The sequence below is a fragment of the Mesitornis unicolor genome, unplaced genomic scaffold (genome assembly GCF_000695765.1).
Source record: "Mesitornis unicolor isolate BGI_N332 unplaced genomic scaffold, ASM69576v1 scaffold12640, whole genome shotgun sequence".
NCBI lineage: Eukaryota > Metazoa > Chordata > Aves > Mesitornithiformes > Mesitornithidae > Mesitornis > Mesitornis unicolor.
In genome coordinates, this window is record NW_010156353.1 from 114,134 (window position 1) to 138,537 (window position 24,404).

The window sequence follows — 24,404 nt, forward strand, 5'->3', positions numbered from 1 at the left end:
CGCGTGCTTTCTCTATCTTCATTGGATTTTAGTGCTCCTCTGAAAACTTCCATGCTTCCCACACACCTCAAGATGCATCTTAGCTTGAGTCTGAATGTAAGTATTTCCGCTGCAGGCTGGAAATCATACTGTATGAGTAGCTGCTTTATGTGGGAATAGTTATCCAAGACCTTATGCTTATGAGGAGAAAAGGGAAAACTATTTTTCCTTTGATATCCAAACTTTTCTGGCCTAGCATCACTGCTTGGTAGTAGGAATGTCTATACATACTTCTAGGTCACCCTAGGCAAGGCAGGCTTTTCACATCCTTGGATTCTCTTTCTTACTAAAGAAATCAGGAAGTTGTATAAAACATGAGCAACAAGGGAAAAAACTGCAGAACAGATTTAGGAATACATAATCTGCCAAAAAAACAAAAGTGGATTAGCACAGATGTGGACTTATCGGTCAACTCATCTTCCCTCTAGCATTTATGGCTGGGAAGGAAGAACAGGTTTTGACATTGGTTTTGCTATTGTGAGATCGCACAAGTCTGAGTGAGTGTGTTCAGCTCACTGCTAGACTGAAAGCAGGGAAGGATGTTGCAGTTCTCAGAGCATTAATTTTAGGGACCTAGGGCTCAATTCCTTGATGTGCCACAGATTCCCATGTGAGCTATGTGTAGGTGACTTAGGGTGCCTGTCCTAGGTTCCTAGCTGAGAAATGGGGATAACCTCTTGCCACACAGAAATATCCTGAGAATTGATACATAGAATTGCATGGAGAAAAATAAAGCTGCTGGGTATTTAACATTTGATTTTTGTTAAGGTTTTCTGCACTGTCCACTATTATCCTCATGGTTCAAACCCTAGGTTTCTTTTAGCAGAGTCTCAAGGATCAGATCTTATATTAAAAAAATAATTTATTCAAGTAGTACAGCCTCCAGAGAGGGACCCAGAAAAAAGTTGTCACTGGGCATTTATAGCCTTACAATTTATGCACCTGTTCTTCATGTGCTGTTCACATGCCTTGTGTCTGCCTCTTGGTCAAATGGTAGTTTCTGGTCTGAGGTCTTCTAAGGTCTCATTGGATTCCTTCTCTGTCTTCAGAAAGTCCATAAACTATTTTCGTTTTCCTCTGAGTTGCACCCTCTGTTGATGACCGTAGCCTTCTTATTTCCTGCTTTGTTCTTCTTGTGCACCTCCTCATATTAGCCATAACTGGAAAAAAGTCAGGCAGAAAAAACAGTCCTTTGGAAAAATATTTGTGTGTTATCAACATTTTCCTCATAGTGATTCCAAAACACATCTCTGTACCAGCTACCAAGAAGAACGTTAACTGTCCCAACATCTAAGTGAAAGTTCACAGCTTGCGGCCTAAGGCTTCAGCAAATCTAGCTACTCATGCCAAGCAAGTAATGCTAAGCAAAGAGCATACCAAATCACACAACATTATGCTATAACTCTTATGTTCTGATGTTAAATGATTAACTCAAAGTGATTAATTCTATTTAAAACGTACTTATTTTAGTTAAGTGTTTAATATTTCTTAACATTTTGTAAGGCAAATGGAAATTAAAAGCTCTTCCGTTCTCAAGCAGGAGGAGAGCTGTGGTTCATGGACATTGTACTTGTTTGCCTTTTCCAGAGTCAAGATGCTGGCAGCCTTGGGCTTTCTGATTCCCTGGCAGCTGGTGTGGCTGGTACTTAGCATGGACAGCTGGTAATAAGCAAGGTGGCCAATTTGGACAACTTCTTATTGTTGCCTTCTACTAGAAAAGGCCAGAACTGTACAGAAAGTAGAACAGTTGTTTTGGATCACTTAATTTTCAGCGATCCAACAGATAAAAGAGGGGAAAAAAATTATCCAAATTTGTCTAACCAACTGGAATAAAACCTCAAAGGATTCCAAAGAGCTCAATTAGGTAGGTCATGTTGCTAAAATAAAAAACTTAGCTGCTGCCCTTGTGCAATTTATAATCCACGGAAAATGTTGCCCATAGCAAGTTAGTGGAATTCATTGCTTGACAATGTTAAGTAGGTGGTATTTCAGTAGATATTATTTAATTTAATAAAAAAATATTTTACTTGGTAAAATGTTTCCAGTGGCCCATAGAATATTCTAAATATGGCGGTAAAGGGGTGATATTTTGTGGGGTTCATGGAGGCTCTGACATTAACATCCTTGTGGCCTGAGGTGGGTAAGGTCTGCACAATGTCATGCACTTTGATCCTGTTCAAACAGATGGGCCCTGGTTACAGACAGTAAAGTCCAGTCTGTCTGTTAATGCAGATGGATAATGACAGAGGACCAGGAGGTAAGAAGTTAACGAAAAGGGAGCACGAACCTGATCTTGTTTACCAGAAGTAAGGACAATAATGAAAAGAGACAATGAGTGTCAGAGTATTTGTGCAAATTTGTCTCTGCATTTTCCTAGTCCAGCATCACGATAGCAGTTTCACAGGATTCTACGCAACAAAAAGTGAAATCTCCTTCTTTAGGTGTACAGAGGGATATATTCTTTAATGAAAATTCTTGTATCAGGATGAATGATTTTGTTTTTCAAAATGCTTGTAGGTGTGCGAGAAAAGACTAAAAAAGCCAGTATGATGCATAGCCACAGGCTTCTAAAACCAATAATGAGTTCTTTTTCTAAACTAGCTCACTTTGCAGGAACTGCAGAATAAATATTGTCTCTAGACAAAATAATACTTTGAATAGCAGCAAGAGACCAGAGCTGATTCAAACTTTCTAGGTGAATAGTGTATGTGCTGAAAAATGCACTCTATAAATAAATAGTGGGTACTGATTTGTGCCAAACATTAAAAGTCTTACTTCTTTTTAAAAAAAGGAAGAGAGATAAAGAGGGGGAAAAGATTAGAAAATAATTGAAAATATTTTTGTGATGAGTAGTTTTGAATTGTTTAGTTTTGGATGTTTGAAACTTGCCAATATTTGAATAATAAAAATGGTTAAGTATCCACATGCAAACTATAGAATTTCATTTTGGGTGAAAGACATGTTTCAGCTGACACAATGTTGGTTTTTTCCCCTAATTGTCTCTATTTTTTTGTTTGGCCAGTGAACTGAAAAATCAATTACTTGCAGATCTCCACAGCTGAGACAGTGTTGCATTCATCCCCTTCAAAGTGACTAGCCACTGTTAACATTACTAACAGCAAAAACTATGAAAGAAAAGCTTGTATTGCCACACAGTGCACTTGATCCTCAAGTTGTCTCAGGATAGTCAGTGGGATAGAGGCTGGGGTGCTTGGAGCCCCGTTTTGAGGGTTCTTCTTTTCCACTGGTTGTCAAATATTTAATAGAGTTGGGTTTTTTTCTTTCTTTTATGAAACAAAGAGGGATCAGATGAAACAGTATTGTATTTAAATGTGGATATCCTAATTTTTTTAATATTTTCAAGATTATTATATAATGAAAGCACTCTCCAAAAGAAGTCTGAACAATGCAGGAGTCATAAGAAATTTGTTTTATCATTGTCATTTCTCCTTCTAAAAAAAAATTAAACAAAGAATCAAACCACACATACACACACAAAGCAACAACAAAATAACCTTACCAGGAACTGAGTTCTAGTATTATAAATGGTCAGAAAATAGATTTTCTGAGCAATAAATTCTCAACAGGCATCACATTATTTGTTCACACATGACCTCCCTTCAGTCCATATGGAATAATACGTAGCCTATTAAAATTAAATATTTAAAATTAAAAGCATATCCATTTATGCACATAAAAGGTACAGGATACATGCTGTCTAACTTTCTGTATGCTGGATTCATATTTTAATCACTTGAGTAGTATAATAACTACTAATAAGTAGTTTGGTGATTAGATTAAACCTATTTTGCCTTGCCAGATTAGATCACTGATAATACTTATTACGGAACTGAACTTACTTTTAAAATGACAATCCAGCAGTTTTTAAGAAAAGTATCTGTTGCAAAAATGAGGAGTTATGGTGATAAAAGGGAGTATCCTAGTGACTATAGGTCATGACAAATTACATTATGCTAATTCCTAAAAGCTACAATTCATGTTGCATTTCCCTTGTTATATCCCAGAGAAGGTTATTCTTTTGTCTTTGGATGTCTTTAAATTTCCCATTATATCAGACTGTCTTAAGATCTAAACGTGGTACCTAATATCTTAGATAAAGAAAGTTAATTATTCATCATGGCTAGCGTACTCTTCTTAATTGCTTATGTCTTAATTGCCTTTTTGAAGAAAAGATTTTCAAATACACCTTTTCAAACTAAATTCATAATGAATTAAAAATTCTGATACTGAGTTATCCAAATGTATGTTTCTTAGCATTTGTAAGAACATGTGCTCCCCACATATCCCTTCACTTTTATATTTTAAAATAGCCTGAGTTATTTTTCTTGAAAGTTTTCTAGTGAAAAAAATCCTCTTATGGCTCAGGTTCTCTAGGATATACTGTAAAGCTTACTGGATGTGAGCTGTCGGATCCTGTATAAAAAAAGTTAATGGTACTTTTTGAAGTTATATTTTTAAGTTACCTAGAAGTTAACTTCTAAGTTGGAAACCAGTGGTGCATTCCCAGCTATTCCACTGAATTATACCAGCTGAAAAATGCTTTGAGCTTCTACCAAGGCAGAATGTGTGTATTGTTTTGACCTCAAATAAGCAATCATGGAAATACTGGGAGAGGCGTAAGATGGGATGGAAAACTTAGGATTATCCCTATCTTTGAGAAACCAAATTATGATACTGAAATCAAACTTAGACTCCAGGATGGAAGGGAAATCAAACATGAGGGTGTTACTAATGTATTGAAAATGGCGGTACACGTGGCCATATTGCACAGCAGTGAAGGAATGAAAATGGAAATCTGCAGAGATTTGCTTTTTCACTCTGTGTTTATGGTGGTAATAGTTAGTGATGAAAGAACTGCAAAAGATTCAGATTAATGGAGTATTAGGTTAGAGTTCCTGCCCAGTTTACATACCTCAAAGTTTCGAATGTATTGCAAAAAATTATCTGCATTGTTTGTGTCTGCAATATTTAGGCTGAATATTGCCTTAGGAGAGACTATTTGATAATAGATAGGGTAATTCTTTTTCTGGAAACTAAACCTGCAAATGCTTTTAAAGGACTGGGAATGAGAGTGTGCATGAGGAAACGCTATGCGGGGTAGGACGTAGCATATCTTTTTCTATAGCCAAGTCACAAAATATAGCAATATGCAGTTGCCAAGTTCTTGAGCTGTTTGTTAGGAGACCTGATGGACAGGGATGTTGACCTTCTCCAGAAACTTTAAGAAAACCTGTTATTTATTATCCTGTATGTATAAAAAATCCTGCTTTATCATGTCTGTTTACTCTGAGACTTTTTTTTTTTGTTTCCTTTATGCATATTCAGTCTTTGTGCTTATCTTAATCCAGATTTTAGAGGCAGTACATACAGCTGTTTATACTCTTTACCTGGAACTAATTTGAGGGATATTTCAGGTGAACTGGGCACAAAAATTTGCATGGGAGGCTTTCTTATCAGAAAATGCTAATTCATTGAAATAAAAAATTTCCCCCAGAAGTTATTAATTTTTTGTAAAGAATTGTGACAGTATCTTTAAGATAAAGTCAAAACTCCAGCATTCTTTAAGAAATCTGAGGGTTTCTGTTTGGTTGGTTTTTTTTTTGTTTTCGCTTTGGAATATCTTATTTTAAAATAATTTTTCAATTTTGTAGTAAAACATGGTCTCTAAAGTGAAAACTAGGTGAAAAAAAGCAACAGTATTTATTCACATTCCAACTCGAAAAAAATAAAATCTGACAACTCCTTATGGAATGGACTGTTTGAGGCTGAACCTGCAGGAATCATCTCTATATGAATTTTACTGTTGTCTTCCCTGGGTTCTGGGTACAGACAAGAAAGGTGTTTTAGTGGTGACGTGCAGTTCACCAGTGGCTTCTGAAGGAGAAGTGCTTGAGTAGCCTATGCCACAAAGAGCACAAACCTCATGTTGCACATGTGGCTTTGTACCACATAGGCTGGCTGTGCTCAGAGCATAATGCTGTCTTGTGAAACAGATTACCCAGTAGTAGGGCAAAATATCTAGTCCGAGCTGGAGATGCAAAAGTGCTTCCATGTGTAAAAATGCATAGTTTGACAGAGGTGGAGTTCTCAAAACTGTCTCAATAAGATACAGGAAGGGGCAAAGGTTTGTGGCAAGTTTTCTTCAAACTCGTTTGTTCATGCTTACCTTGGTTGTATTGCCAGTGCCTCTGGCCAAGAGATTATCTTGCCTGTGATTTAAATTGTCTGAAAACTGAAGATTACTTCAGTCTTGGTTATAATGCTGAGCTAATTAAGCTTCTAAGTGGCGTTACTCTTGTGTTCCCTACAAAGAAAATTAAGGTAAAAACATTAATTTGAATTTCTCAAATGTCTGGAACATTCATCTCCCATTTAGGATCTGAATGGGCTGGAAAGACTCTTCCTCTTCAGAAAGACATTAGACTGTAACATCACTAACTTGTAGCACTGGAATTAGTAAGTAACTTCTAATTTAAGAAGTTGTAGCATGCTACTCATAAAATATAACTTTAAACCTATCCTGCCCTCCATTTTGTGAGGATTCGTATGTCTCTTAAGCCAGGCTGTGTATGCACCTAATTTTTGGCAAGGATGTCTATGTGAACTTCAGGTAATAATACAGAGGATCAAGCACAGACTGTGGACAAAGCCTGTCAGTGGTGTGGGATATGACCCTTGCTTTATGGAGCAAAGTGGAACTCCAAACCTTGCTGGTAGGAAGTCTGTAGAAAGGCTGACACAGAGCATTCATTGTGTGTTGATCAGCAGTGTTGTATCTGCACAGGGAAAACAATGGAGGTCTTTCTGTACAAGCTTATCATACAGAACACCAAAACAGTCATAAGAAATCTTTATGGTTCCTCACCTTGATCCAGTGTTCAGGAACATGGAATAACTAAAAAACACCTATGTATAGCTATGATACTTTTCTAAGTGTGCTGCTGTAACTCATAGCACCACTGATTTACAAAGTAAATTCTGCTTTATGAGTTTTAGTGCACTCCTTTTTTTTCCCTTCAGTTTGGCTTTCTCAGTTCTCGTGTTTTCTTTCTGTTATCATTTCTGCCCTTGTTGTGGATTCTTTACAGTAAGCATTTCTGTACACATGCTCTTCAAGAACTTAGCCCAGTGGCCTTCTATCTTTCTGCATCCCTCTGCTAATGGATTAGATGGGAAATAGTTAACATTGACATTCCCCAATGACGTCCAAAGGTTTTTCAGTTAAGCTGAGTCACAAAAACGGTTACCGTTGCTTCAGGTTTTCTGTTGCAGATTCTTGAGTACAACTCTGCACATGTTAAATGGAAAGAGAAGGTAATTTTCGCAGCCATGAACATTAGAGAATTTTTTTCAAGTGAGAGCTCAGATTTCATACCTATCACATGCTCCATCATTAAGGGACATGTCTGACACTGTTGCAAAAACAGAGAGCAGCTGTGCCTCTGAACAAACTCATTTTCTGTGCCACTGTAGCCAGGATTGGGGTCGATTTTAAGCTCTATTCCAGAGACTCTGGGTCCCAGCCAAGCTCCTGCAGAGCTAGCTGAATTTTTCATTTTAAAGCATGTTCTCGTCCCCAGATGACTTTGTGCAACACTGGCTGGCAACGGCAGGTGGGTGAATGCCTAGTCATGCCACAGGGAAGGATCACAGAAAGAACTATTTCATCCTTCGAGGCCTGGTATCATAGAAGAGCATGAGATAGCCACACTGTTGCTCTAGGTAATCTGAACCTGTGAGGCTCTCCTCTAGCACCAAGATAATGCACTCAAAGAGCTGGGTCCCCAAGCACAGGTGATACTTCTCAATCCAGTTTGTATTTGCATCTGTGAGTTGGAGGTTGTTTAATCAGCTTCAATTTCTTTACTATTGTCAGGCAAATGCCCACTTTGACATTTCTATGTGATTCTGTACAATCTTGGGTGCAACCTGGAGACTTCTAAGTAAGGTTTTTGATCATAGGAGTGATTTCTTCCCTTCATGATCCGTAAAAGCTTTATGTGAGGAAAAAGTAAGTCTGTAATCTAAGAAGATCTCTTTATGGGCCTTTCCTGTTCAGAGAGGGTAAGATTCTCCTGTTCAGCACTACCTTATCATCATTCTAACCTGTTAAATTTATTTTTACACTGTTTTTGTAATAATTCCATGGGAATGTAGCACTTGCCAAACCAACGGCAATCATTAAATACCTGATGGTTCTATGCTGGTGAGCTGTGGAAAGCAGAGGTGCTTGCCCTCTGCTTTTCTGTTGCCCATATCCTTAGTTGCTGCATTCAAAGAGTGGTTTGATACACTCTTACATTCATGTAAATGTAGAAATTACTCCAAAAATGTCAGTTACTCTAGGCAAAAAATACCATGAGACTGGAGTGAACCTCAATTCAATACCTTTGGTTTACTACTAGGTAATGTTTTCCTTTTGATGATTCTTAGCTAAATGCTTTACAGAGGAGCTGAAAGTTGGCAAAAAATACTGTCTTTGAAAATTTGGCTCCAGCAGATTTTATACCTAGAAGCAAAACTGTGGATGATCCGTTACAACTGGTTAATTAAACCCTGTGCTGTTAGCCCACAGTTAGACACATGAACTTGCAAACCTTCTTAGCAGCTTTGCTGGCCAAATATGGAGAGATGCCACATATCATTTTGACTGCTTTATATTTGGGCTCTTAAAGAATGTATGCAGCTTGTCTAATGAAATGTCTGTATTTACATGAGGAAAAAAAGAAACAGATTTCAGATCTCTCCCTCTATTGGTCTATCTGCCTGTGTCTCTGTTTAGTGAGTGGGGTAAAAATCCCCTTAAGTTTTTTGGGAGGGTTATCCTTTTTTTCCAGCGTTTCTTGGACTCTTACCAGCAGGTTTTTACAGTCTGTTGCCTGCCTCTCAGATTAAAAGAACACTGGCATATTTTAACAGTTTCCTAGGATCCAAATAGTATTTAATTAACAGGGAATTGATGTTTTGGAGTGCAACCAAAACATGGGAAACATTGGAAGCAGAGAATGGGCTTGGATCCTTCCAGCTTTTAGCTGGCAGTGGCAAGGGTCAAACAAATAAGTAAAACAGGGTCTGCTGCAAATAGGTAGCGACTTATTGGTATGCAAGAGGATTTCTTCATTTGCATTATGTTCCCACAGAGTTGGTAGTTAGTAGTGTTATCCAGGAGGAACTTTCTGAATCAGCTCCACCCCTTGCAAGAGCAGAAAGTATTTGTCAGTACCTTTCCATAAACCAGATTTTGGTGGCTGCTGAGATTGTTCTTAATTTCGATTTATATTGATCCAGTGTTGAGGCAGCAAGGTATGTTGTGTTTGCAAGGTTTAATTTGACTCTGTAGCTGTAAGCTCCATGAGTGAGCGTTTAATGTAAAAAAACCAAAACAAAAGTCTGCAAGTGACATGACTTTTGCTGAGCAGAACAGCAAAACTTCTTGTTCTTTTTCTTCTTGAGCTGGTTGCCTTAGGAGGATTGAGTAATAGGCTGGGATGAAACACTGAAATCATAGCAGAATGAGACTAGCCAAAGTTCTAAAGGGAAGTCAAACATATGCTGAACTGTCATTCCAGATAATCCTCGGAGAGAAAAGGTTTACTAACTAATTTTAAATAATGAAGGATAGATACCTTAAGCAATTATGGGCAAAGACTTATGACCAACAGTCACTGAATCAGATGTGCTTTTTTTCAATAACATTGTAGTTTGTGGACAGAAAAAAAATGTATTTATTTAACCCAATAGTGGCTTTCTATTGTTACTTTTTTGTGTTGGTTTGTTTTTTTCCCTAATCATAGTAAATACTGAATACCTTCTGTCTCTTTCTGCACATAGGTGGTACATGCCAGAGCCCTGCTCTTCCAGCCCTAGTGCGTCCTCCTGCTCCACCTTTGCAGCCGTCGCTGGATATTAAACCATTTCTTCCATTTCCTCTGGACACTGCCGCAGCAGTGAATCTCTTCCCCAACTTCAATGCAGTAAGTATACTCTTCACAGTTACTATCCACTTCAGTGAGCCACAGTTTCCATAGAAGACTCAAGAGGGCACAAAGTAGAATTTTATGTACTCAATTAAACCTGGAATATCCTCTCCCTTACTGAGGGCCAAATAGCTCTTTCAGTCACCCTGGTAGGCCATAAATTAAAGCCTAGCTGAGATTTAGCCAAAAGTAATGTAGAAGGAAAAAATTATATGATCCCAAGTGGCATGGAATAAAGTTGCAGACTGTATTCAGTCCCAGGGCTTGTGAGTTTCCCATTCTAATTTAAAACGTGCAGAGTTTCACTAACCTACAGTTCGGTGCAACTCTCAGAGTGATGGCATTCTACATCCTGTCTCCCACAGGCTTCCTGATAAATACTTAAAATTTGCAAATTGGTTGGGCTACAAAAGATAAAACTGTCAGGGCAATTAAAGTAAGAATGAGAAAAGCATTAGCTGGCATATGAGCTATTAATTGGCAAACAATCCACTGTATTTTTTTCAGGTCAGAGTATTTTATTTCTCTAACAAGGTTACATTTCTCTGTAATTTCTTTTTACTTAGTCATACTAAGTATGACTATAGAAATCTTATTCCTTCTTTGGTATTTTCATTATTTTACTGACATATGTCATGGATGTTTCAGTTTTCCTGTTTCTGACTGAGATATTTAATGCTCTAAAAGAAAAAAAAAGTCTAAATTGGTTTTATGTTAAATTTGGCTTTATAGAATTATGCTCCTTTTTAATTTGAATGTACTCTGGGAAGTTCTTTTCCTTATTTACATACACTAGATACAAAAAAAAAAATAATAAAGCGTGTGCTTACCTACTTTGAGAGACACAGAGAGGGGTGGAAATTTCCATGCCAAAACAAATCTAATTAACATGCAAAAATCTTAATTACAATAATTAAGAGTAGTAAAAGAACATGCCCATTCTAGAAGCAATTTGTAGTAATCAATAGCAAATTTCCATAATTCATTGTGCATTTATTTACCTTTTATGAATGTTCATTTTGCTTTAAAGTAATTAAGATGAACTAATTGTAAAAAAAAAAAATTATGCAGTCAGGCAATTCACAGCATTAATAAAGATCAGAGAAACTATCTGCTGCAAATCTTAAAATGCTCAGACGCAGTATATCAAAGACTTATTATTAATGCAAATAAACTTTATATTGAAAAGAAACTTTTCAATTTTTAATATGTATCTAGGTGTGCAGCAAAGTTTTAAAAAGTGTTGGTTTTAACCAAGTTACTGATAACTCATAACAAAATGGATAAACCATTAGACTTGTTCAGTACGCTTTAGGGTTTTCTCTTTCTAGTTTTGCTGTGTGATCATTGTCTTTAATGCTACAGACTAGCTGAATTTTTAGAAATTGTCTATTAGAATTTCTGATTTTTTTCAGAGTTTTTCATAGTTCAGGATCTTCAGATTGTTTTGCAGATTATTTAACTCTGCAGAATTCAAATACAATTTTAATGATGATTTTAATAAATAATTGTTAATCTTTTGTTGTTCCATAAATGTGCAGGTTCTCTTTTTCTTACAAAGTCTGATTTTATGCTATATCATGAGGGAGGTGTGGGAAAATGTGGTCATATTAATTTGGAAGTAAGAAAGTAAAAGTAGACTCCTATCAAAACCCTTTTATTCCTGAACATCATCTTAGTAGTATATCATTTGGTATAAACACTGTAGTTGTACTTTACAGACTCATCATCATTTCATTTTTTCAGTAAATTGAGTCTATGTTTCAGGAGTGAAACTAGCAGCCCTTTTTGACAGCACTCTGAACTTCGTTCCCATGCAAGAGTACTGCTTTCTGTCATGTGTGGCCATCTGCTAAGTCCACCTTTGCTGAACATGTCAGTCCTGAGTGTGAGGATGCTGTCATCAGAGCTGCTGTCACCTGCCTTGCTGCTCATTCTCTTTGCCTTCTCATCATGTGTGCTGACATGCAGCACCATCCTCAGTGATCCCATTTGCATTCTGAACAGCACATTATTGAACGCTGCTCTGTTCAGCTCATATGCCAGAGCTGGTTAATGGCGTCCTCCAAATATGTAGGCTAGATGAGAAGTTCTGCATATTTCCAGAAATTCTTTCCAAGCTGATGAATCTTTTGGGGATGCACCAGCTGCTGCTGAGCATTATCAGGCTGAGGAGAAGGTAATCCACAAATCATATTAGACTTTAAACAGGACACCTGACAAGGGCTTTAAGTATGTGAGTGTGAGACAGAAAACAAGAGTTCACCCAAAAAATGATTTTTGTAACTATGCATGCTCCTGCATGATTGTAGCTGTTGATGATGCTTTATATTCATTGACTTTATTGGCAATCCTACAGTGTCAGTGGAGAAGCATTTATGTTCTGTGGCTGAACCAAGGTCAAGCACGTGATCAGTAAAAGACCCAGAACTCCAAACACATGAACTGGATGTTCTCTCTTCTGTTGTTGATAAATTTGCTTTACCCTTGATTGAGACATCAAGGTCACAGATTATGTCTTAGGAAATGGATTTCAAAATACCTCTTGACCCTTGCACAATTTTACAGAAAGCGTTGAGTTTGACAGCATGTCTGGGCTACTTCCCAAGAGGCTAGAAGAAAGTCCAGAGTTTTTTGGCCATTTACTGGCCACCTTTCAACAGCCTTCACTTGAGAAGAACATGGTCAAGGAGAAACTTGTGTAAAAATTACGTCATGTTTCAGAGAAAAGAAGTGGTCTCTGATTATGGCAATCCTAACTCAACTTGAGAGTTTGGTTGTGATAGGCATAGGCATCTGAGCTAATCAGCCTGAGTTTCTTTTTTTTTTTTTTTTTTTTAAAAAAAAAGGACAAATAAAGAGCAATTTCTCTATTTTTCTGAGTGGAGAAAAATATACAAAGGTAGGTTGCAATGAATGCCTACTTTGTCTAAATATATTTGTACATATATTTATCTACTTTGGCATGAGGTGAAGTGAACCCTGAAAGTTCTCATTCGTCTCTGCTGACTGTAATGAGGGACTGGCTCAGCTGCATCTACATTTGGTTAGATGAATCCTACATTATGGGGACAGGTCATAAGCTATTCACAGCTGATATATTAAATGCCACTCAGAAATCAGATGACAGAAGTGCTGACATTGTGTTGTATGTTTACAGAGGAATGCTCCCATTTATCAAGAAGTCATGCTTCTAATTTTATCTAAAGGCAATCTTAAGGGACTTTGAGAATTCAGATGAGCTGGATAGAAATATTAGGAGAGGTAAAAAGCAAAAGTAATTTACCAATGGAGAATCTCAAGCACATACACAGGAGCTAACCAAACGAAATACTGATCTTGAGTACCACAAATAATAACAATGAAGTGTTGTATCTTATACCGTTTTTTCACTCTATTTCAGTTTATTGCAAACATAAGATTAATTTCTTTGTTACTGGTGATTTTGGTCTAAAGCTGGCTGGCTTTGCTGGCTGCCTCTGAGGAAAACATTCAGCATTGATTTCTACAAAGCAAAACCTTTCATCAGAGCTGAGAATAGAAGAGAGAACATGGGGGATACAACCCTTTATCAGTGATATCTCTGAACTCTGAGGAGAGGGAAAAGTAAAACGTGAATAACCTGAGAAATGCAAGGAAGATAACATGTGAACCTTTGAACCATTCAGTTTCAGGAGGAACATCTTCTATTTATACAGGCAAGTGTAAAGCAAATGTACCAATTAACAGTCTGGTTAGCTGCACATTTGTAGGTGCTATGCTCTTAATTGTGAAGCAAATGGGTACCCTGAAGTTGAATGTAAAAAGAAATGTTAACGACACAGCTGTTTAAACTAGAAACAACCCGCTGATGCAGACTCTGAAGAATCACAAGTTCATTGCAAGTTGATGCATCTAGAGAGTTGAATCAATTATATGGGATTTAAATGGTTACAATTTATGAATGAAAGAAACTGTGACTATAAACAATGCTTATGTAGCTTTTTAAAATATAATTTGAAGATTGTCAGCGCAATAGAAAAATATTCTGAAAAAGGTGTGAGATCATTTAGCAAACATTTCATATACTTCTGAGTTTTCATCTGCAGACTGAGAAGCTTTAAGTCTGTGTGCTGCTAGGAACGAGTTCTTAGACACAAAGCTTTAGCCGTTGTATTGAATATGCACTAGTCCGTGAGTGCATGTGAGAGTGCATACATGATGTTTCTGTTCATGAGCCAGTGGTTGGTTGCAAAGAAATTTCACAAAGCATCAAAGTCTAGAAGTTAATTAACTTGTAGGAAAACATTGATGAGTTCCTGGACTAAGAGGAAATGCTTCATTTTGCTAGACATCAGTGCCAGCCCTAAGTGTGTCTCCCACAGAAAAAAACTCAGATCTTTTTTTATACTTCATAGTCTCCAAAGCCTGCCATCGACAAAGCGCAGATGCATCAGAAACTATTTTTTGCTTATTTCTGAAGCTCTCAGAATTATATATTTCAGCCTCTTGAGAGACAGAATTTAAAGTTTACAAATCCAGAACATTTGCCATTGCTAGGTGGAAAATCAGATAATGCATTGCACTCCTTATTTGTTTATTCTTTGAAAGATAGGGTAGCTATTTTCCTGAAATGTTTCTAAAAAATATTATATCACACTTTGTAGATTTCAGTATGAGCATCATCTGTAATGGAAAAGGTCATAGAATCATTAAGGTTGGAAGAGACCTTTAAGCTCATCAAGTCCAACCATCAGATCCACAATGTAGAAGTTCTGAGTAAATGCTTGTAAGTTGAAATAGCGATGTTGCTCGACAAGCTCATTCCTAACTCCAAACTAAAGCCTGAACTCCCCTTGTTGTCAGTGGAAATTTTCGCAAAGAAGCTTCCTTTAGAAAAAAAACCCATGATTACAGTTTTGACTAGAAAGTCGTGACTTGGAAGAGCAGTGACAATGTGAGAACTGTACTAAACATGGACAGTAAATTAACTGTTACTCTACAGACAACTCTTTCTCATGATCCTTCTGTAGCAATCCTTGTACAGTCTCTTGGTTTTTCCTGTTTGCCTGTTCTATATTATTAGCCCCAGCTACAATATTTAGGACTTCATGTATCACCTTCCCCTGGTGGAGATTTGCCACATGGGAAAGGAGGAGGTGGTAACAGCAGCCATTGCCTATAGATTGAGACTCCAGCAGCAGCTTGGATCCAGGTGACCCTTGCTTCCTGCAAAGCAGCCTCTACAACATCCTAGCACCTTCCCGGGTGGCACCTCTCTATTTGTAAAGGTGAAGCTTGTGTTTGTATCAGCAGTGGGCAATTATAGCTGGCTTGTTTCAGTGGGACCTGCTTTTCTCCCTACTCCAGTCTTTCTGTTGTGCTGCCTCGTCAGCTGATGACCACTGAATTAGCTCATACAGGGCATAGCTTTGTGGTTGTTTGGAAAATGTGGTCTTATCCTGTTGTGGCCAGACAACTGATAGAAATGGACAATATAGAAAACCTGCTTTCTGACAAGTATTTCTGGAAAGAGTTATGCCAGGAAATGTGGAAAAACCTGTAAAAAAGCTGCCAGAAGACATTTCAAAAATCTGTTCCTTAGACTCTTGTCCTTGATAGTCTATCTAGAAGAGAGATATGTGCCACAGAGATGATGTGCCAATTTTCTGGATGTTATGAATAAGGTGTAGCTTTTGATAGTGAAGAGTGGAGGAGGAATCTGAGAAACATGTTAGTTTTTCTAAACATTAGCAGTCTGGAGTTTACAAAATAAATCCGGGTTTTTTTTGTATGTGTCTACATAATGATTTTATGTTTTCTGACTTAATTGAGCAGCGAAGAATAACGAGGTTTTTTTTCCTCATCATATAAAACCCCTGTCAGTAGTGATGACATGCTGTCAGAATGCTTTGTTTCCAGAAGAAGATGGTCGAGGGACAGTTTCATGTGACTCAAAATGGAATACTCAATATGTAGAAGAACTTGGGAGTAAAAATATAGTCTGTGGTGATTTTTAATGATATCTCCATGAGAAGGACCTTTGTCAGGTGGAGAACTGTACTGCACAAGTTGTTAATTTGTCAGACAAACAGAGGAGTTTATTGCTTCTGGGGATATTATTTGTATGGCTGCTCATTTACAGGTGTCTAGAAACAGGGGGTTTGGCTTGCTCTTTTCCTTTCCATAGCGCTACATTTGAGCTATGAGATAGCTATACTTTCCTTTATGGTCAATATCTCTACTGCTCTTTAACTGAATATTTTTCAAAATAGAGAAGACTGAAAAAATAATGTTTGGGTTCTGCAGTTCTTTACTATAACATTTTCATCACTGGCCAGGACATTTAATTATGAAGACTACAGGGGAAGAAGAAGGATTTGGGAATGAGCGAATATAAGAAAATCCTGGCAATTCAAATGTGTTTATTTGGTGCTGGCAAAGCCAGAATGAATCAACATGAAATGAAATATTCAATTATTTCAATTGGCCAGATTTGTTTGCTGTACATTTAAATCCTTAATCTACACCCTGGACTCTGTTTTAAATAGCAGTAAAGCACTGATTCTCTTATGCAGAGGAAGACTTCACAGCTTGACAGACATGGATGAAATTAAGCTCTTCGTCTTTTTCCAGTTTTTGAGTAAGTTTAGGATGGATCCAGATCTCTGCCTGTTCTTATGTATCATCTATGCTCTATGCCACAGGCAGGGAACAGAATTCATATTTTGCTTTTGTATAAATGGGGGTTCCTGCAACCCTCAGGTAACCTTCCCATGGCTGCCTGGCTGTTATTTTCCTTTGCACTGCAAAGCAGCTGGGAAGTAGTGTCTCAGCTCCCTAGCAGTTATCTCAAGAATGATTGCTATTATTTTCTTTGGATTTGATGAATTGTTAAGGAGCATCCTACTAAATCTAGTCTTAATCCATTTGCAACCTCCTCTAAAAATTGTTGGCCTCTGCTTGCAACCAATGGCTGGGACTCCTGCAAGTTTCAATGGTATCAACAAAAGTTTTCTTGTTATCTTTCTCTTAGCATTACCTGACATTTTAGCATCACTCCTGGCCCTCTTTTTGGGATCGCTTGTATTGGGCCCACATTAATTGAAATTGTGAAATTGCCTATTGCAATTCCCAATATCAGTACAGACTGGGTGATGAATGGATTGAGAGCAGCCCTGTGGAGAAGGACTTGGGGGTGCTAGTGGATGAAATATTGGACAGGAGCCAGCAGTGTGCTCTTGCAGCCCCAAAAGCCAATTGTATCCTGGACTGCATAAAAAGCATCATGACCAGAAGATCAAGGGAATTGATTCTCCCCCTTTACTCTGCTCTCATGACACCCCACCTGAAGTACAATATCCAGTTGTGGGGTCCCCAATGAAAAAAAAGGCATGGACCTGTTAGAGCAGGTCCAGAGGAGAGCCACAAAAATGATCAGAGGGCTGGAGCATCTCTCCTGTAAAGACAGACTGAGAGAGTTGAGGTTGTTCAGCCTGGAGAAAAGAAGGCTGTGGGAGGACCTTATTGTGGCCAGTCAGTATTTATAGGGGACTTATAAGAGAGATAGAGAGAGACTTTTTACCAGGGCTTGTAGTGACAGGGCAAATTTTTTAAACTGAGAGAGAGTAAGTTTAGGTTGGAAGAAAGAAATTTTTTACTATTAGGATGGTGAGACACTGGAATAGGTTGTCCAGAGAAGTTGTGGATGCCCCATCATTGAAAGTGTTCAAGGTCAGGTTGGATGGGGCTTTGAGCAATCTTGTCTGGTGAAAGATGTCACTGCTCGTGGCAGGGGAGTTGGACTTGATGGTATTTAAAGGACTCTTTCAACACAGCCCATTCTCTAATTTCTCACAACTTATTTGAACAGTTTTGAGATTATGTTCCAATTAGGAAATCAGCATTCTCCTCTGCTTATGATGAGCAGCTGTCACATTTTGCCACATAGAAGACCGCAGTCTTGAGAGCTTAGGGGGTTTCGCTCATAGGTACAAATAGGTAGGTACCATAAAAATATGCCATTAAAAAGTTTTATTTAAATTAAATTTATACCAAGGGTACTCCAACCTTCTCTGATTTCTTTCACTAGAAATTCAGGTTTCTAGGATGCACATCCTCCCGGGGAAGCAAATGTTAAGATTATCTTAAAATAGCCTAAGTTTTTGTCATTTCACCTTGCTGAAAATTGTAATATCTATCCTTGAATTCATCTCTAAAACAGTAATGTGGATGTAAATTATCCAACCATATCAGTTTCCTGTTTGCTGTTCGGTCTGATGTGTGTCTTTGGTAAATCTGTTTTGGTTTATCCAAAAGGCGTATTTGCAGTATGTGTGTAATAGCATCCCCTGTGTTTCATCTTCTCCAGCTACCATCTCTGTTGGCATTCAGCTCTGCTGCCTCATTCAAGGTCCTTACAGATGTCTCAGTGCTGGTGGTCAGTTGGCAATTGCCACCTGAAGATTTACGTTATGGGTACAGGTAGCGTCTTGTTCTTCACGCAGACTAAGCATATAGCATGTGCACTTCATGATCAGGATTTTTCTGATTCTCCAGTCAGCACATTGTGGCTGAAGAACAGATGTTTGTGATGCTCCCTTTTGTCATGTGAGAATTGATGGACTTCTAACTAGTCTCCACCAGTTCCTATGTCCATACTTAACTGAAAAGGTCTGAGTCAGAAGCACTCTGTATAAGCTCTGTGTATAAGTGTGTATATGACCACACTATTAGATAAATGTCCATAGAGTAGGTTATGGTGTATAAACTTGAAGATACTTTCATGAGCAGTGTTGTTGCCTGGAAATGATCTCTGGACAAAAGGGCTCCACATACCTAAAAACGACACACAGCAAGCTTTGTTTTCTGTGTATTTAAAAAAATTACTTAGGTAGTTTCTTTTTATTGTTAAAACAATCAATAGGATCTAAGTATCTTGCATGCTTCTTTGTTTAAGTGATGATTAGTCAAAGCGAAAGAATAGACTTTCTGAGTTATCTTACCTTGCCTTACACATTGCTAGAGGGCATGCACAGTAGGCTGACAGATAACTTGGTGTTGGAAAGTCATAGTATCCGAGGCGAAGGCAAAAGCACAGCCTTTATTGGGGACTGAGGGTCCCTCAGGCTTTTGCTTTGCATGCAAAACATTCTTTTAAAGGAAATTAAATGAAGTGCTCTTCAGATTTGTCAAGTCTTGATGAGTGGAATTACTTAAAACTAAATTTTATAAAGCATTTTAAATAATGTTTTAATCAGTTGATGTTTACACCCTTTGTCTTAATAGCACTCAGATGAAAAAGATCAATGATTATTTTATTCTGCAAAGACTATTAAACTTTAATGGGTTGCATAATAAGTATAACTCATAAAATCTACAGTTTAAATGTGGATGGTTATTAACCTGTTTTTAAAAAGCTGCAATTAAAGTGAAAAGGAATTACTTAAAGTAATGATTTGATTACTGTAGACTGAGGAGGAAAAAGAGTGATAAAATTCTAAAATTAGTATTATTTCTGTTGATGAGACAGGCATCTGAAAAGATTTAAAATAAGGCATGAATCTTTCCTAGCCTTAGGCATGTTTGTGTTGCTCACCTAGCTGAATAACTATTTACTGATTTTTTTTTAATACAACCTTCAGTTTGTTTTTCTTAGGAATTTCAAAGATATCTGTTGAAAAAAGCATGAGTTTGCATGACAGGTAATTTTACACACAGTAAATACATTCCGAAGCACCATTAACTCGTTAATTGCTTATTCATAGCATGCAGTAACAGTGCTGCTGTTATTCAAGAGCTTATCCTAAAACACACTCCTATCCTTCATGTTAATGAAAAGTTTTGAGGCTCTTTCTTTCCCACTCTTTTTAGTCACAGGAGTTTGGGCTGGTAAATGACACATGGTGGAGGACTCGTTTAGCTGGAGTCATTGTGTGATGCACTCTCTGATGGAATATTTCTGTAATGTCCATGTCCTGTCTAATTTATTTTATCCTAACATTTTTTTGATAAGGAAAGAAAATCCCCAAAGGTTACATGTTGGACTTGTACAGTAGAATTGGATATAGAACTCCAGATTCTCATGCAACTACTGTTTTTCCTGGCATCTTTCCTTTGGCTCTACTGAATGCTTAAAGTAATACTGTGTAAATATCCATACAGATTAAATTAGTAATCAAAATAATTCTTAAAAAATAGTACAAAAGCTCATATCTCTCAGGAAATCCTTGTTTCTCTTTTAAATACATTGATTTATACAAAATATATGAGTATCAAATTCTTACTGTAAAAAGGAATACAAATCAACAGTTTTCTGTCAAACATTACATTTTTCCCAGAACTAATTGTTTTCTGAAATAATTATTTAAAAGTTTTAGTTGACATATTACACTTACATATCATTTTTTTTATCAGGAAGAATCAAAAATTCTAAATAAAATGTGTAGTTTCATTACACAGCAAAACCAATCATGTTTAAAATGAAATGTAATAACTGTATTAACAGCTCACAACAGAAGGCTAAATAGCCTATAACTGAATGAAAATTGCAGATTCAAAAAAAAAGATATAAAGGAAAGAGACATTCTTTCATTTAACTACAATTAGAGATGATATAAAACCTGCTGGAAAGCTGACCAGCAGAAGTTTCAAGTATCCTGAAAATAATATAGGCCTATTATCGGGTGTTTTTGTTCTTGAGCTAATCAGCTCTCCCCAGATGCTCTCCCAGCTTTTATCAATCTGCCTGTGTCTGTCATAATCGTCATGGTTTTCATCTACAAACTTGCCCAGTTCTTGGACCCATGCTAACATTAGCACTTGCAGCACCCTGCAACGTGCAGACCTGCAACCTGCAGATTTAACATTTGCAGCACCCTGCAACAGACAGTTCTAGTGCATTGCTTCCTCTTTTGTGAAGAAGCACTGATTTGAAAAAAAAAAAATAATAATTTTGATTTTTTTTTCTGAGCTGGCCACTCTGGCTTCATCTGATACCCCTTAATTCTTCTGCAGTGAGCACCAGATCCATACCTACCCATGTCTCTCCCCACTCCCCTCTCCATCCTGAGCTGAAGTGCTCTGTCAGAAAAGTCAAGTAGCTGACCTGATGTACCTCTGCATCTTTTCAACAGTTAGGGCAGCTATAGTACCTGAGGGTAGTGCAATGAGTTTATAACAAGGTAACAAAAGCCAGGACCAGGCCAAAGCTTTGTCTGTTCCTATAGCCTTTCTCTGACAACTTAAGGAATAGCAGAAGAGTAGAAAACACATGCAGCAACACTTGCCAGACATTGCCTCCAGTGAGGTGTATTTTTAGGGAGTTCTTGAGCCGAATGTATTGTCTTGGCATGTGATAGTCCTCCATGCGGTAACATGCTGAACTGGATGGGATCAGCAGGAGAGTCTGTTTATTTTAACTGCTAATGAGGTAATTTGAGTTTCTGCATTCCCTTCTCCAGACAGTGCCTAATATATCCAGGCAGGCAGATACATAGGAAAATTTTCTTGGGCAACCTAAGTAGTAGGAAGAGATGGGAGTATATGAGCTATGACTTGCTATAAACAGTAGAAGTCTAAGGACAATTTTTAAGGTGCTATGCTTGTGGGAGCTTGAAGTGGATGAAGAAATATCCATCACCTTACTCGTATTTTGTGTTTGAAATGCACTGATTTGCTAATGGATCCAACCCATTACATTATTGGTGTTGCTAGGACTCAGATGGCAAAGATAAATCACATGGGTGATAACAGAGTTAATTATAGCAGCGCCTTCCCAAATGGCACTATCAGCTTTGGGAAGCAGCAAATGCTGTTGTTGGCGTTAGGAAGTAACATGAGAGAGTGGTGCCTGGGAGAGGAGTGGCAGTGCAGAGATTGCCAGTGAAAGAACTGGAAAATACTGGATATATGGCATTAGGCTTGGAAGAGAGGTGGGAGGAAAAGCAGAAGGTTTTCAAGAAGAGGGACTTAGAAATAGCTCAGAACAGGTATTTGAAAGATGCTTTTGCTTCACACACATACATGCACACAAAAAAAGTAATGATGGAAACACTGCAAAACAAGTTAAAGTATCCAGTTTCTACTTATTGAGTCCTTATGTCTTTGTTCCTGGCAGGAACAGTTCCTTTCCTTTTTAGTTAGGTGCTAAGGAAATAAGGAAATTAGTATCTCCTGAAAATTTTTGAAGGAAGTTTATTCTCTCTAAATCTATCTTGTGGATTTTCATGTTATGGGAGCTTTATCTGCTTGAAACTTAATGATGTTTTTCATTCTGAATTTGAAAGAAAAGAGATAAATTACCTCAGTACTTACTGAAAATATATCTCAAAAGGAACTAAAACAAGCATGAAATTACAAAGAGTCTTTGCTTCTGAAATCAGAGAAAATAATTCTTTGAGAACTAACCCTCAGATACTCTAAAATGTCATAGCTCTACAGCTGCTCACTCTCTGTTCCTCAGTTAGGATTCTCTGATGAATGGGAATTGTTCTTAAATTTCTGTGCACGAAAAGGATAGTATGTATTTTTCGTCTTGAATGCTTTTCTTTTCCATTAAGCAAAACAATAAATAAAGGTAAAGTCTACCTTAGCAAATACTGTGTATGCATGTCTTCTCTGTAGTGTCATAAAAAAAATATCTCCTATCTCTTCAAACAGGTTGAGTTTCTAGAATGTAAAGAAATGTCTGCTTCAAATGACACCAAATTGCACCAAAAATATGGTTGTGGAGATTAGTTTTTATTTTTTATAAATTGCTAGGACCCAAACATTCAGTTACTTAGGAAAAAGTTACATTTCATTTAGATTTTCTTTCTTTAGCTCTTTCTTCACCAACCACTGCAACTTTTTCAAAAGTCCTTAATTTCGTTTTTAGAAGCTGCTGTGATATGGCACATAAATTGATGCTGACCCTGAGGGTAAATAGTTCTCTCTGTGAGGTGCTAGATTTAGTGCCCCTTGAGCAGCTCAGGTGAAAGTACAAACAAGCAAAATTTTGTGGTTAATGGTATTTGCACTAATACAATGTAAGTATTAACTGTAAAAATGTTGATTTTGGTAAAATTAAATCTTCCTTGTCTTCCAGTTTAATGAGAAGGCAGAACCTAACCAACTCAGAACTCAGAAATACAGAACACGCAATGTATAAAATGTGTCAGGATTGTCATCCTTAGTTACTCAGTTCTGTGATTTGATTAGTGTCTCTGTTTCATACTAGTTGTCTCACAGTAAAACATTGCAATATTTTATCTATTTAACAGCATTTAACAGCATTTCTGTGGACCAGAACACCCCAGGAGAAAGGCTGAGTTTAAGTTCAGTAATTAAACATCTTAAACGTTTGTTAAGCTTTTCAGTAAGATGCAAGATTAATCAGTAAAGCAAAAAGCCACTTAATACTGCAATGCTGTATTATTTAGTGTATAAGTTCTCTTAAATAAGAGGAGGATTAACAATCATCTGCTTTGGTCTTTAGCAATCATTAACAACATTTAAGTCTTCAACCTACACAGGGATTTAAGATGATTATAGAATCAGCAGACTTTTTTTTTTAGATAGCTACAGCTGGTGATAAGCATGCATTATTCCAGGCTTCCCAGCTTTGCTAAGAAATTATTGTCTTGCTAGGCTTTTTTCACATAATAGTATGAAAAAGTAATTGATTTCAGTTAGTTGTACCTGGCTGTTCACAGTATAAAATGAGAGAGAAACCTCAATGTTGCTGATAGACATGATTCTTAAAGGGAATGGCAATTTTAGTGGTTAAAAGTTGCCACTTACAGACAGCACCATTCAGGTAGTTTTTGGACTTAGAGAAATTCTGTATGGCAACAGGAACTTGTGGGGACTCATTGCAAACTTGATAATTAATTTGGATGCTGTTTGTAGCCAGCCCAAAACTCTAGATGATAAGATAGCCAAGCAGTCTTTTTGGGTTTTTTTTTTCTCCTCATATTGTCTGATCCTGGAGTTGCCTGTTTGATGTATTTCTTCCTCAAGCCAGGGGTTTTTTTTTTATTTTATTTCATTTCATTTATCCATCCTTAATTTTGCACAAGAGACATTAATTCTAAGTAACTTAAATTTGGCTTTACCATCCCTCCGCTTTGTTACAGTGTAATCACTACCAACCCCTATTAGGCTTCAGCTCATTCAAATGATTGCTAGCCAGAGCTTCCTTGTAAATTTCCATGAAGACTTTTATAAACTAAATACTACTAAAATATCAATAGATTTCCTTCCATTCAAATGATTAAATGGCAACATGAGGCAGTGTGCTTGGACCGCAATTGTGATCCAGTAACATCTTAAATTGTAATTCCAAACAGATTACAGACTAGGTCTGTGGCTATTGGTCATTTGCTTAATTTTCAATTGAATCCCTCA

The 24,404-nt window shown here is 37.3% G+C and overlaps 1 protein-coding gene across 1 annotated transcript in view; it reads left to right on the plus strand.

The window, feature by feature from the left end:
• Window positions 1–9,887: 9,887 nt before the first annotated feature.
• LOC104544894 (zinc finger protein 385D) overlaps window positions 9,888–24,404 on the plus strand; it is a gene marked incomplete at its 5' end in the record, with an annotated part of 69,130 nt that continues 54,613 nt past the window's right edge. The window contains one exon of the mRNA XM_010189931.1: window positions 9,888–10,034. Within this exon, the coding sequence (XP_010188233.1) occupies window positions 9,888–10,034 (147 nt within the window). The remainder of the gene's footprint in view (window positions 10,035–24,404) is intronic.